Raw genomic sequence first — 13,905 nt, forward strand, 5'->3', positions numbered from 1 at the left:
GGGTACCAAAAAAATTCTGCATGTCCTTGAGTTGCCCAGCCCGGACTTGAACCCGATCGAACATCTCTAGAGTGACCTGAAAATAACTGTGCAACGACGCTCCACATCCAACCTGATAGAGCTTGAATCAAGGGTTCTGAATTCTTTCCAAATGCCCTGTACAGCCAACAATCTAATCAATATAACCAAAACTCTGCTGTGCGTGTGTGCTGGTTCTTTTGACCTGTTGGAACAAATGGACTACCTTCCATGCTAAAATGTGCTTCTTCGCTGTGTTTGGCTTAACGCAAGCGCCTCATAGTTCCAGGAATCGGAATTACACAAAGATTGTCTGACAGTCAAAACAATTAATCACTCAGACGCAGACCGCTACAAATGCTGAACAATTTCATAGTGCTATGCAGTGTCTGTCCTATGAGAATTTGTGTATAATGGGAGGTACGTGCTTCATGTCTGTGGCAATAGAGCAGGGATCATCAACTAGATTAAGCCGCAGGTCGATTTTTGTTCTTGAAACAATGGTCATGGGGCCGGAACTTAGTTACAAAACATTTTTAGAATGCAAATTGAGCCCAAGAAGCCCAAACAGATATAACATTTGACTAAAACATAATAATTTCAAAGCTAGCTGTTATGTGTGGGAATACTTTGAAACATATTTAAAAAATGAATCACTTTGAGCTGAGTTGCTGGTGTTATTACAGTCTTTTATGTCCCCCCCCCCGCCCATGGGCTGCCAGTTGGGGAACCCTGCAATAGAGTATATACCACATTACACACACACAACACACACAAATGGAGTGTTAATTGCACTTGAAATCTGATTTGATTTCTCTCACTTGATGTTGAATTGGTTTCGCATATGATTTGTCCGCACGGACACAGGCACAGACTGGAAAACTGGAAAACTCTGTTGTCTGTCTGTGGTCATGCAGATGAGATGTCGGAGAGTCGCCAGACCCACGTGACCCTGCATGACATTGACCCCCAGGCGTTGGAACAGCTGGTTCAGTATGCCTACACAGCAGAAATCGTGGTGGGGGAGGGCAACGTGCAGGTAAGAAGAAAAGACTGCGTCTCAAATAGCACCTTATTCCCTACTTTTATTTATTTACTTGTATTTAACCTTTATTTAACTAGGCAAGTCAGTTAAGGACAAATTCTTATTTACAATGACGGCCTACCAAAAGGCAAAAATACCTCCTGCGGGGACGGGGGCTGGAGATTAAAAAATAAAACAATAAAAAATAATAGAACATAACACACATCACGACAAGAGACACAACACTACATAAAGGGGGACCTAAAGACGACAACAACATAGCAAGGCAGCAACACATGACAACAACATGGTAGCAGCACAACATGGTACAAACATTATTGGGCACAGACAACAGTACAAAGGTAAAGAAGGTAGAGACAACAATACATCACGCAAAGCAGCCACAACTGTCAGTAAGAATGTTCATTATTGAGTCTTTGAATGAAGAGATTGAGATAACTACATTTGTAGTGCACTATATATTCAAAAGTAGTCAGTATGTAGGGAATGTACCATCATTATTCTACATGGTGGTCTCGAACACTCTCAAAGTTTGTAAACTTCTCTGACCGCTGTCAAAGTAATAACGTGAGAGTTCTGTACTCTGATGTTCGTGGAGAGCATGAAATCTGAACGGGTTTGAGAAGTATTTGGCTCTTGTTTTAATAGCTTTGTATACTTACCTCTCTGGAACTAATACATTTAGTAACATAAAGTAAAAACCGTAAAATTATTCCATGAAAACACACTGATACTGATGATTACATTACTTCGTCAAAGTATTTATGTTCCTAATCTCTTATATATTGTCACATCCTTTAGCATCACGCCACAAACCATTTACATCCTACCCCATATCATCATATACTGATCTTCATACCCCATATCATCCTATACTGATCTTCATACCCCATATCATCCTATACTGATCTTCATACCCCATATCATCCTATACTGATCTTCATACCCCATATCATCCTATACTGATCTTCATACCCCATATCATCCTATACTGATCTTCATACCCCATATCATCCTATACTGATCTTCATACCCCATATCATCCTATACTCATCTTCATACCCCATATCATCCTATACTCATCTTCATATCATCCTATACTCATCTTCATATCATCCTATACTCATCTTCACGTTTTATATCGCTCCACCCATGGGAACCAGACTTTATGTAAAATTGGGCGTACAATGGAATAACAAGGAATACCAAAGTGTAGTCTCAGCAAGCACATGACTTTTCCGTTCTGCCTTTTTGGTCCTGTTGTTTTATGCGAATAAAGGTATACCATATAAAAAAAATCAGGACAGCTGATGGAAACCGGAAGGTTTGGTACAAGTTTAAAGATAATTTGTTTGTCTGACAAGGTGGGATCTTTTTGTGTCGGTAAAATGTATTCTGTGAGAAATGGTGGTGGAAACTCATTTATACGCAAATATTGATATAATAACCATCATATCGAAGTAAACCTGGATTCACATGATGATATTGTGTGTGGTCCTTCCACTATGATTTGGGAAACCATGCAGTTTATTAGGTTACAGATGAAATAAGTTATTCTGAACTTCACAGGGTGGTGAAAGTGCAAGGTGATGAGTTTGATGCTCCTTTCCAATAAATATTGAGGGTTATATTCTGGTGACAGGATCGATGCTTGACTGTCGTTCTCGCTTTTATCAGTAATAATCTCATGTAGATTAGCCTACCCACACTGTAGACTATCTTCCAGCTGTTGGCTAGAGCACACGTACCAAGACCAGAGTAGGGACATTTGCTATTTAACCCAACTGTTTTAGTCAAAAATACAACGGAAACACATTGAACTTTAGATTTTTATTCAGTACATTTAAACTTAAGCAAAAAAAGTACATTTTGTATCCTCTACATCATAACGCACAAAGTCCGTTTGGTGGAAACACACCACTGGTGAAAAAATGCACGTTTTCTTCATGCATATTTTACAATATTCGCATGAAAATATGTCGGCAATTGGATAGAAACCTAGCTCCTGTCACCATGAAAATGTTTCAAATCTGTCTCAGCAGCATACATATTTGATGCAACAAGGGTAGAAATAGCTTATTGGGTCGATATTACCAACCAAGCAAAGCAGAGCTGTTTCATCAAGGTACAAATGTCCTGTGCTTTTTCAATTTGCGCACAGGCACATGTAAACACAGCTTGGCTACATTGTAGCCGTGAAGCAGCCGTGGTGCACTCTCACGGGGCTCAGCCAGGCTGTTTACTTTTGTAACTGAATGAAAACAACATTTTAACAATGTGGTTTAAACCCATTTATTTTGGGGAAATGGATGGCAAAAATGCCTAATGGTGCTAAATACCTGTAAACAGCTTGGGGAGAAAAGTTATTCCACAAATTTAATCATGTAATATTAGGCCTAATGATTATTTCTCACTATCTACTTGTCAGCTACTCATTGACAGCCCGCCAGCTACCGGACACGCCGTTTTCCGCCAAGGTGGTAGGCTGATGGAAGGCTACTCAGTCAGTGGGAGAATCTCAAGTGTAAACTCCTCACGTCCTCTCGTCTCCTTCTCAAATCGCATTGGATGAGAAAGCCAGAGGTCCCGCCCCTCTGACCTTCTCCTCCAATGAGTTTTGTGAAGGAGGCGAGGAGAGAGGACTCCAGCAATTGAGGTTCTCTCAGAGGCTGCGATACAGTAAAGCCTTATCAGACATGCTCGTGCTCATCAAGGTTCTTACAGGCAACGTGAAATGGCAAACTTTGCTCGTGGTGCTGCCTCTCAAATGATATGTAACAACACCCTGTGTGCATCCGACATGAAACAATGATACAAATGTTAGTTTTTTTAACACCAGTGGTGCAGCGAGTGCTTTCTAACTGCACTGAGCCAAAACAGTGGAGCAAGGGAGTGAAGCATCGCTTTCAAGTGGGCCAAACCATTCATCTTGAGGCAACGAGGGGAGGGGGTGCAAAATGGAATCTCTTACTTCATTTTGATGTATTATATAATAATGATGTATTTTAATACAGACTAGCTCAAAACATTACTAATCATTTGAAAATGAGAAATTACCTAATGGATCATGATACTTTTCTGGTAAAAAAAAGTGGGGGTGCAAAAACTGCAGCTGCTACATTTGCTACATCGCTCTGGCGTCTATGGTTCCCCCCGATCGTCCTCTTTTTCTTCTAGACCTTACTCCCAGCGGCCAGCCTGCTGCAGCTCAATGGGGTGAGAGACGCCTGCTGTAAGTTCCTCCTCAGCCAGCTGGACCCCTCTAATTGCCTGGGCATCCGCGGCTTCGCAGACACACACTCCTGCAGCGACCTGCTCAAGTCGGCGCACAAGTACGTCCTGCAGCACTTCGTGGAGGTGTCCAAGACCGAGGAGTTCATGCTGCTGCCGCTGAAACAGGTAGAGGCCAGACAGAATACTGAGCTAGCATGTCATATGCCTTTCCTTACAGAATGACGTGGCGTGACAGCGATGGGATCTTATTTTTGTCATTGTTTTGCATTGGAGTTGTTGAAAGTTATTGTGGCACTTTGGTTTATGACTCGTGCGCTGATGTTGGGAGCCTGCAAGCTCTAGGCACACTAGGAATATAAACCTTTTCACCTCTTAATCAATCAAGGTGATCTACGGTGCTGTCCACTCGTCTGACAGTTATTGGTAAAGACAAAGATGCGTTAGTCTCCTCCCACTCTGACTGTCCCTCTCTTTCCTGCAGAAAGAGGAGAACATCTTGTCATGTTCTATCCTTCCCTCAACCCCCTCAAGGTCCTTCATAGAGCCAGCAGCAAAGACGAGAGTGTGTAGTTGCCTTTTGAACACTCATTAAACGAAGACATCGCTCCATCCTCGGCTCCTTGTCAATCAGTGTCTTTTGTAGTTTTACTCATCATGCTCTCCGTCTAGTTTTTCTGTCATAGCAGCTCAGCATAGCAGTCACTTGTTCATTGTCTGGACTAGTTTAGGGGTATGACCTGGAAGTGGTAATTAAGCAGAGCACTGCCAAGTATGGTTCATGTTCCAGACTGAGTACATTGCAGATGTTGCATTGCATCGACCAATGGTTGCTTGCCACATCATCGACTGCGCAGTCGGGAATCAGATTTCTAGTGGGTAATTCCACGAAAGGATACAGCTAAAATATTGTTTTGTATCCGAATGTTCTGGCAATTCTCACATAGAAACGTCATTGGGAGGAAGGAGCTTTGACTAGTTTTTTTTTTCTATCACAAACTATTTTGGAGAAAATCATGATGAAAGTGACGCTATGATGCGTGAACCGTACATGATACCTTTACATTTTAGTTGTCTTATCCAGAACGATTTACAAACGCAATTTAGGGTTAAGTGCCTTGCTCAAGCATAACGGACAACATCTTTGTGTCATTACACTCCCTATACTGTGCTCAAACCTCTTATTTAACATAAAATATATCAATAATTCAGAAGGACCCTTTTTGATTTCGTACATTTTAAGACGTATAGTTTGTTGCAATATACTGTACAAGTACATACAAATATACTGTACAAGTACATACAATTTCCAGAGTGGGCTCCCTGCTCATTTTGAAGTGTTTATACATTTAATGAGCACCATCAACACAGTGAATGGGGAAATGGATTAAAAGGGAACTCCCTCTGTTGTGATTTGGTTATAATGTCAAATCTATGTATATATAAAATGGGTCATAGCTTCAAAACTAAGTTTGACAATTTGCCAGTTTATCAACTTTCAAAAAAAGAAAAGATCCTAAAAAACGCATTGTATGATATACCAGTCTTTACTTTTTACCAATGTAAAAAAAAACTATTTCAAATGTTGCTACATAAGACCTTATCCAGGTGGTGAGACACATATTGTTCCAAACTAATATGTCTAAAAATAAGCTAAATCAAAAGGGTACTTTTTTGTTTTCAGAACCTAGACATAACCCGATTTGTTAGAGCTTAATGACACCAAGATGTTGCATGCGTACGATTCCCGGATCATGAGGTCTTACAGGAGGCATGTAGAGGTCTGAAGAGGTCCTCAAATGAACTCTTCGTCATGAATTTCCCCCAAAAATGGTTTGTGATACAAATGTCAAAAGCATGTCAAACATCCTTCCTCCCAATTAAGTTTCTATGTGAGAATTGCCAGAACAATATAAGATATCCAACATTTTTCGGCGTCCTGGCACGGAATCGTAACCCATCGAGGCGTTGTAAGATCCGGCATGCGTCTTGAAGCCTAGAACACGGCCATGGTGTATGTGCTGCCAAGAGACGGAAAGATCTACAGGAACTCGCGTCCATGAAAAGCGAATGGGGAAGTAGCGACCTAGCATGTGAACAGATGTGAACGCTCATTTCATCCTGTGGTCAGAGTTGAGGGGTAGGAATCAATAGTCTCTGTTAGGGTCTGAGTTGGGGTTAGCAGCGTGCCTAGTTGTGTTGGTGAACATACGTTTCAAGACAATATCAGAGACGGGACAGGTTCAGCTATGTGACAGCTGTGACAGCACCAGCTGTTAGGATTTTCCTCCTGACTGAAACACTACATGATTTGATTGCGCTTTAATTCTCTTCCATCTCAATGTTACCCGCCAGATTGAAATGAATTGGGCACTATCCATTAGCCAAGAGTAGAATGAGTAGGCTTAGTGACATCCGAAACGGAGCTGTAGGGCTGCCAGCTGTGACTCTGCTCTCTCTTTTGCTTTCTCTTTGTATTCCTTTGTCTCTCTCTTTCTCTCTCTCTCTTTGTGTCGCTCTCTACTTTCTGCCTCTCTTTTTCTTCCTTTCTCTTTCTGCAGCGGTCGTGTGCCAGTCACAGATCTGCACAGGGGCAGGATTTATTTACCTGCTCTAAGTGTTTTTGAGCTCACCGAGCCATGAAAAGCGACCCCACATTTTCCCGTTTTAGACACGAACACTGGCAACTGGAGTTTTGACTAGACCTTATGGTCATCTACTACACGGTGTCATTGCTCACATACACAGATATTTGGTTTATTCATGTTTTTAAATATACATTTTGTATCTGTTCTTTCTGGCTCTCTCAAACACGCTTGTACTGGGACACTCTACATGTCAGACACAGACACATTGTCTGTCTGGCACTGTGCTGCTCTGTACTGTGCTGGCTCTGTACTGTGCTGGCTGTGTACTGTGCTGCTCTGTACTGTGCTGGCTCTACTGAGATGGCTCTGTGCTGCTCTGTACTGTGCTGGCTCTGTGCTGCTCTGTACTGTGCTGGCTCTGTACTGTGCTGGCTCTGTACTGAGATGGCTCTGTGCTGCTCTGTACTGTGCTGGCTCTTTGCTGCTCTGTACTGAGGTGCTGCTCTGTACTGAGATGGCTCTGTACTGTGCTGGCTCTGTGCTGCTCTGTACTGTGCTGGCTCTGTACTGTGCTGGCTCTGTACTGTGCTGCTCTGTACTGTGCTGGCTCTGTACTGTGCTGGCTCTGTACTGTGCTGCTCTGTACTGTGCTGGCTCTGTACTGTGCTGGCTCTGTGCTGCTCTGTACTGTGCTGCTCTGTACTGTGCTGGCTCTGCTGGCTCTGTACTGTGCTGGCTCTGTACTTTACTGTGCTGCTATGTACTGAGATGGCTCTGTACTGTGCTGGCTCTGTACTGTGCTGCTCTGTACTGAGATGGCTCTGTACTGTGCTGGCTCTGTGCTGTGCTGGGTCTGTACTGTGCTGGCTCTACTGTGCTGCTCTGTACTGTGCTGGCTCTGTGCTGCTCTGTACTGTGCTGGCTCTGTGCTGTGCTGGCTCTGTACTGTACTGTGCTGCTCTGTACTGAGATGGCTCTGTACTGTGCTGCTCTGTACTGTGCTGGCTCTGTACTGTGTTGGCTCTGTACTGTGTTGGCTCTGTACTGTGTTGGCTCTGTACTGTGTTGGCTCTGTACTGTGCTGGCTCTGTACTGTGTTGGCTCTGTACTGTGCTGGCTCTGTACTGTGCTGGCTCTGTACTGTGCTGGCTCTGTACTGAGCTGGCTCTGTACTGTGCTGGCTCTGTGCTGTATGGCTCTCTAGTTCATGTGGATTAGCTGATGCTGTTCGTCTGAAGCTGCTGCTATTCTATTGATCTCAACAGCAGCTGGCAACTCCAGCCCTGCCCTGCCTGACTAGGAGCTGTGCCACCCTCTCTGCAGTGCGCACGTACACACACACACACACACTACACCCACGCACTACATAGTCACGCTGTAATATATCAGGACACGCCCTTACCCATTTAGCTTCAGTTAAAAGGGTACACACCGCATATGTGAATTTTTTTAAACATTTTTTCACCTTTATTTAACCAGGTAGGCTAGTTGAGAACTGCGACCTGGCCAAGATAAAGCAAAGCAGTGCAACACAAACAACAACACAGAGTTACACATGGAATAAACAAAAATTTATAATACAGTATAAAAAGTCTATATACAGTGAGTGCATATGAGGTAAGATAAGGGAGGTAAGGCAATAAATAGACCGTGGTGGCGAAGTAATTACAATATAGCAATTAAACACTGGAATGGTAGATGTGCAGAAGATGAATGTGCAAAGGAGCAAGATAAATAAATACAGTATGGGATGAGGTAGTTGGATGGGCTGTTTACAGATGGGCTATGTACAGGTCCAGTGATCTGTGAGCTGCTCTGACAGCTGGTGCTTAAAGCTAGTGAGGGAGATATGTGTCTCCAGCTTCAGTGATCTTTGCAGTTCGTTCCAGTCATTGGAAGCAGAGAACTGTAAGGAAAGGCGACCAAAGTAGGAATTGGCTTTGGGGGTGACCAGTGAGATATACCTGCTGGAGCGCGTGCTACGGGTGGGTGCTGCTATGGTGACCAGTGAGCTGAGATAAGGCGGGGCTTTACCTAGCAAAGATGACCTGGAGCCAGTGGGTTTGGCGATGAGTATGAAGCGAGGGCCAGCCAACGCGAGCGTACAGGTCGCAGTGGAAGGTAGTATATTAGGCTTTGTTGACAAAACGGATGGCACTGTGATAAACATCCAATTTGTTGAGTAGAGTGTTGGAGGCTATTTTGTAAATGACATCGCCGAAGTCGGTAGGATGGTCAGTTTTACGAGGGTATGTTTGGCAGCATGAGTGAAGGATGCTTTGTTGCGAAATAGGAAGCCGATTCTAGATTTAAATTTGGATTGGAGACGCTTAATATGAGTCTGGAAGGAGAGTTTACGGTCTAGTCTGACACCTACGTATTAGAACCGTCCAGAGTAGTGATGCTAGTCAGGCGGGCAGCGATCGGTTGAAGAGCATGCATTTAGTTTTACATGCATTCAATAGCAGTTGGAGGCCACAGAAGGAGAGTTGTATGGCATTGAAGCTCGTCTGGAGGTTAGTTTACACAGTGTCCAAAGAAGGGCCAGAAGTATACAGAATGGTGTCGTCTGCGTCGAGGTGGATCAGAGAATCACCAGCAGCAAGAGCAACATCATTGATGTAAACAGAGAAGACAGTCGGCCTGAGAATTGAACTCTATGGCACCCCCATAGAGACTGCCAGAGGTCCGGACAACAGGCCCTCCGATTTGACACGCTGAACTCTATCAGGTAAGTAGTTGGTGAACCAGGCAAGGTAATCATTTGAGAAACCAAGGCTGTTGAGTCTGCCGATAAGAATGTGGTGATTGACAGAGTCGAAAGCCTTGGCCAGGTCGACGAATACGGCTGCACAGTATTGTCTCTTATCGATGGCAGTTATGATATCGTTTAGGACCTTGAGCGTGGCTGAGGTGCACCCATGACCAGCTCTGAAACCAGATTGCTTAGCCGGAGAAGGTATGGTGGGATTCAAAATTGTCGGTGATCTTTTTGTTAACTTAGCTTTTGAAGACCTTAGAAAGACAGGATAGGATATATATAGGTCTGTAGCAGTTTGGGTCTAGAATGTCTCCCCCTTTGAAGAGGGGGATGACCTCGGCTGCTTTCCAATCTTTGGGAATCTCAGACGATACGAAAGAGAGTTTGAACAGGCTAGTAATAGGGGTTGCAACAATTTCGGTAGATCATTTTAGAAAGAGCGGCTCCAGATTGTCTAGCCCGGCTGATTTGTTGGGGTCCAAATTTTGCAGCTCTTTCAGAACATCAGCTATCTCGATTTGGGTGAAGAAGAAATGGGGGAGGCTTGGGCTAGTTGCTGTGGGGGGTGCAAGGCAGTTGACCGGGGTAGGGGTAGCCAGGTGGAAAGCATGGCCAGCCAATAAAAAATGCTTATTGAAATTCTCAGTTATAGTGGATTTATTGGTGGTGACAGTGTTTCCTAGCCTCAGTGCAGTGGGAAGCTGGGAGGAGGTGCTTTTATTCTCCATGGACTTTACAGTGTCCCAGAACCTTTTTGAGTTTGTGCTACAGGATGCAAATGTCTGCTTAAAAAAAGCTAGCCTTTGCTTTCCTAACTGCCTGTGTATATTGGTTCCTGACTTCTCTGAAAAGTTGCATATCACGGGGGCTATTCGATGCTAATGCAGAACGCCACAGGAGGTTTTTGTGCTGGTCAAGGGCAGTCAGGTCTGGAGAGAACCAAGGGCTATATCTGTTCCTGATTCTAATTGTGGGGTGGGGCATGCTTATTTAGGATGGTGAGGAAAGCACTTTTGAAGAATAACCAGGCATTCTCTACTGACGGGATGAGGTCAATATCCTTCCAGGATACCCAGGCCAGGTCGATTAGAAAGGCCTGCTTACTGAAGTGTTTTAGGGAGCATTTGACAGTGACGAGGTGTGGTCGTTTGACCGCAGACCCATTACGGATGCAGGCAATGAGGCAGTGATCGCTGAGATCTTGGTTGAAAACAGCAGAGGTGTATTTGGAGGGCAAGTTGGTTAGGATGATATCTTTGAGGGTGCCCATGTTTACAGCTTTAGGGTTGTACCTGGTAGGTTCATTGATAATTTGTTTGAGATTGAGGGCATCAAGCTTAGATTGTAGGATGGCCGGGGTGTTAAGCATATCCCAGTTTAGGTCACCTAGCAGCACGAGCTCTGAAGAAAGACGGGGGGCAATCAATTCAAATATGGTGTCCAGAGCACAGCTGGGGGCATAGGTTGGTCTATAGCAAGCGATAACAATGAGAAAGGTGGATTTTTAAAAGTAGAAGCTCGAATTGTTTGTGTACAGACCTGGATAGTAAGACAGAACTCTGCAGGCTATTGCTGCAGTAGATTGCAACACCGCCCCCTTTATGCAGTTGTATATTGTTGGAAAATGTTATAGTTAGGGAAAGAAATGTCAGGGTTTTTGGTGGTCTTCCTAAGCCAGGATTCAGACACGGCTAGGACATCCGGGTTGGCAGAGTGTGCTAAAGCAGTGAATAAAACAAACTTAGGGAGGATGCTTCTAATGTTAACATGCATGAAACCTAAGCTTTTACGGTTACAGAAGTCAACAAATGAGAGCACCTGGGAATAGGAGTGGAGCTAGGCACTGCAGGGCCTGGATTAACCTCTACATCACCAGAGGAACAGAGGAGGAGGAGTAGGATTAGGGTACGGCTAAAGGCTATAAGAACAGGTCGTCTAGTACCTCCGGAACAGAGTGTAAAAGGAGCAGGTTTCTGGGCGCGATAGAATAGATTCATGGCATAATGTACAGACAAAGTTATGGTTGGATACAGTGGAGGTAGGCTTAGGCATTGAGTGATGATGAGAGAGATATTGTCTCTAGAAACATAATTTAAACAAGGTGATGTCATCGCATGTGTGGGAGGTGGAACGGAAGGATTAGCTAAGGCATGTTGAGCAGGGCTAGAGGCTCTACAGTGAAATAAGCCAATAAACACTAACCAGAACAGCAATGGACAAGGCATATTGACATTAAGGAGAGGCATGCGTAGCTGAGTGACCATAAGGGTCCAGTGAGTAGTGAGGCTGGTTGGAGTCACAGCGTTTCAGACAGTTAGTGGGCCGGGGATAGCAAGCATACACAATGTCTTTGTGGTGCTAATGGAAATATGATTCTAAACCATTTTCTTCATGAAAATTGATCCCACACACACACATTTACCTCGGCTCATTGTTTCATTTTTTTGGAACATTTCAGTAAAGCTGACCTTTTCAAGATGTTCCAAAATTAACATTAATTCCAGATAAATAGGAATGAATTCATGTTATAATTTCTTGTTGTGACAACTTTTGTGACTCATCCCACGTGGGATGAACCCCTTTGTGGGGGACTAGCTTCTTTCATTGATGTAAGAGAATCGCTAGATAATGTCAAGAGGTGTAGAGACTGCTGTGTTTGTAACTCTTGGGTAAAATGATACTCTCTCTTGCCCTCTTTTTCTCTACTTCTCTCTATGCCTACCCACTCTCTCTCTCCCCCACACCCCTTCTCTCTCCTCCTCCTTTCTCTCCCCCTTCCTTCTCTCCCTCCTCTCTGTGTGAAGGTATTGGACCTGATCTCCAGTGACAACCTGAACGTGCCGTCGGAAGAGGAGGTATACCGGGCCGTGCTGAGCTGGGTCAAACACGACATTGACGGGCGCAGGCAGCACGTTCCCTGGGTAAGATCAAATATGCACCTGTGTAGCTCAGTGTGTATAGCATGACACTTACAATGTCAGGATTGTGGGTTTCATTCCCACCACCCACCTCCCATTCCCCTCTCTAGCTGATGAAGTGTGTACGCCTGCCCCTACTGCGGAGGGATTTCCTCATGAGCAACGTGGACACGGAGCAGTTGGTGCGTCACCACTCGGAGTGCAAGGACCTGCTCATCGAAGCCCTCAAGTACCACCTGATGCCCGAGCAGAGAGGCGTGCTGAGCAACAGCCGCACCCGGCCTCGTCGTTGCGAGGGCGCCAGCCCCGTGCTCTTCGCCGTTGGTCAGTGTGCCCCAGACGTTACCCACCAGGGTACATACACACACACGCGCGTACACATACTTTATGAAGTACTTTCTACCTATAGAGTTCCATTGTTTAAACAGGGATCCTGAATTTGGCCCTTGGTTAAAGGCTAACCAGTTCACAGATACTGTGTAACATTCAAAACACATAACATTTTAAATAGATGTGATTTGGCAATTATCCAAAATGAGTTTGGAATATTACAGCTCGCGACTACCATCTGTAGAATATTTGTTCGTATTATAACTGAAATGGGACCATCCTCAGCACTGCTTGTGCATGTTGTTAGCCATGATGATTATGTGGTTGTTGTCTGCGTGTGTTGTGCCCAGGTGGGGGCAGTCTGTTTGCCATCCACGGTGACTGCGAGGCCTACGACACGCGGACAGACCGCTGGCACATGGTGGCCTCTATGTCCACCCGGCGGGCACGGGTGGGCGTGGCGGCCATAGGAAACAAGCTGTACGCAGTGGGAGGGTAAGAGATGAACTCATCTGACCAACCTTTGACCCCTAGATAGTCTGGATGTGGGTAATAAGTCTTAACCAATGTCGTGCTAGCTATCTGAAATAGGACTGTTTAACACTGGTATGCTAGTGGTAGTTTTGCTAGCTAGCTAGCTCAGTTAGGTTAATATGAATGTCTTAAAAGTGAGACTAGGATTAGGGGAGATAAACTTGTTGTAATCTTATTTAACTGAACACATTGAATTATATTATTTTGTATGATAAGATAAACAGTTGCCTGTGGCAGCAGGACTAACATGAGTGTTGCCCTTAAAAAGTGTAATTATTCAAACTGTGACTTTCAATGCCAAAGCACGTCCCCTCTATCCGAGAGAGGGAAACAAAACTAATACCCTTTGCTTTTGTACATCAAGTGAAAGGTAGAACAAAGTAGTATCCAGACTACTATCACTGTCTGGAATGTCAGTCTCATCCAGGTGCTCCTGATGGAAATAAGCTATGACAAATAAATAAACAGATGATACCTTAT

At 44.3% G+C, this 13,905-nt stretch overlaps 1 protein-coding gene across 5 annotated transcripts in view; it reads left to right on the forward strand.

Annotated features, from left to right (window-relative positions):
- The window catches only part of LOC110491835 (kelch-like protein 17), a 31,756-nt gene that overhangs the window by 11,922 nt on the left and 5,929 nt on the right, over window positions 1-13,905 (forward strand). For 2 of the 5 annotated variants that reach the window (XR_016487226.1, XM_021565625.3), the window contains exons 3-7: window positions 936-1,057; window positions 4,241-4,462; window positions 12,448-12,564; window positions 12,672-12,885; window positions 13,242-13,386. Coding sequence is in view for 4 of the 5 variants with exons in the window: in XM_021565625.3 (XP_021421300.1) it covers window positions 936-1,057; window positions 4,241-4,462; window positions 12,448-12,564; window positions 12,672-12,885; window positions 13,242-13,386 (820 nt within the window). In the remaining variant the exon portion in view is untranslated. Of the gene's footprint in view, window positions 1-935; window positions 1,058-4,240; window positions 4,463-6,855; window positions 9,614-12,447; window positions 12,565-12,671; window positions 12,916-13,241; window positions 13,387-13,905 lie in introns of those variants that run through there. The other 3 variants (XM_090202576.1, XM_090202574.1, XM_090202575.1) reach the window with 3 other exon arrangements.

Source organism: Oncorhynchus mykiss, chromosome 16 (assembly GCF_057628025.1).
Source record: "Oncorhynchus mykiss isolate SJ-2025 chromosome 16, ASM5762802v1, whole genome shotgun sequence".
NCBI classification, from domain to species: Eukaryota; Metazoa; Chordata; class Actinopteri; order Salmoniformes; family Salmonidae; genus Oncorhynchus; species Oncorhynchus mykiss.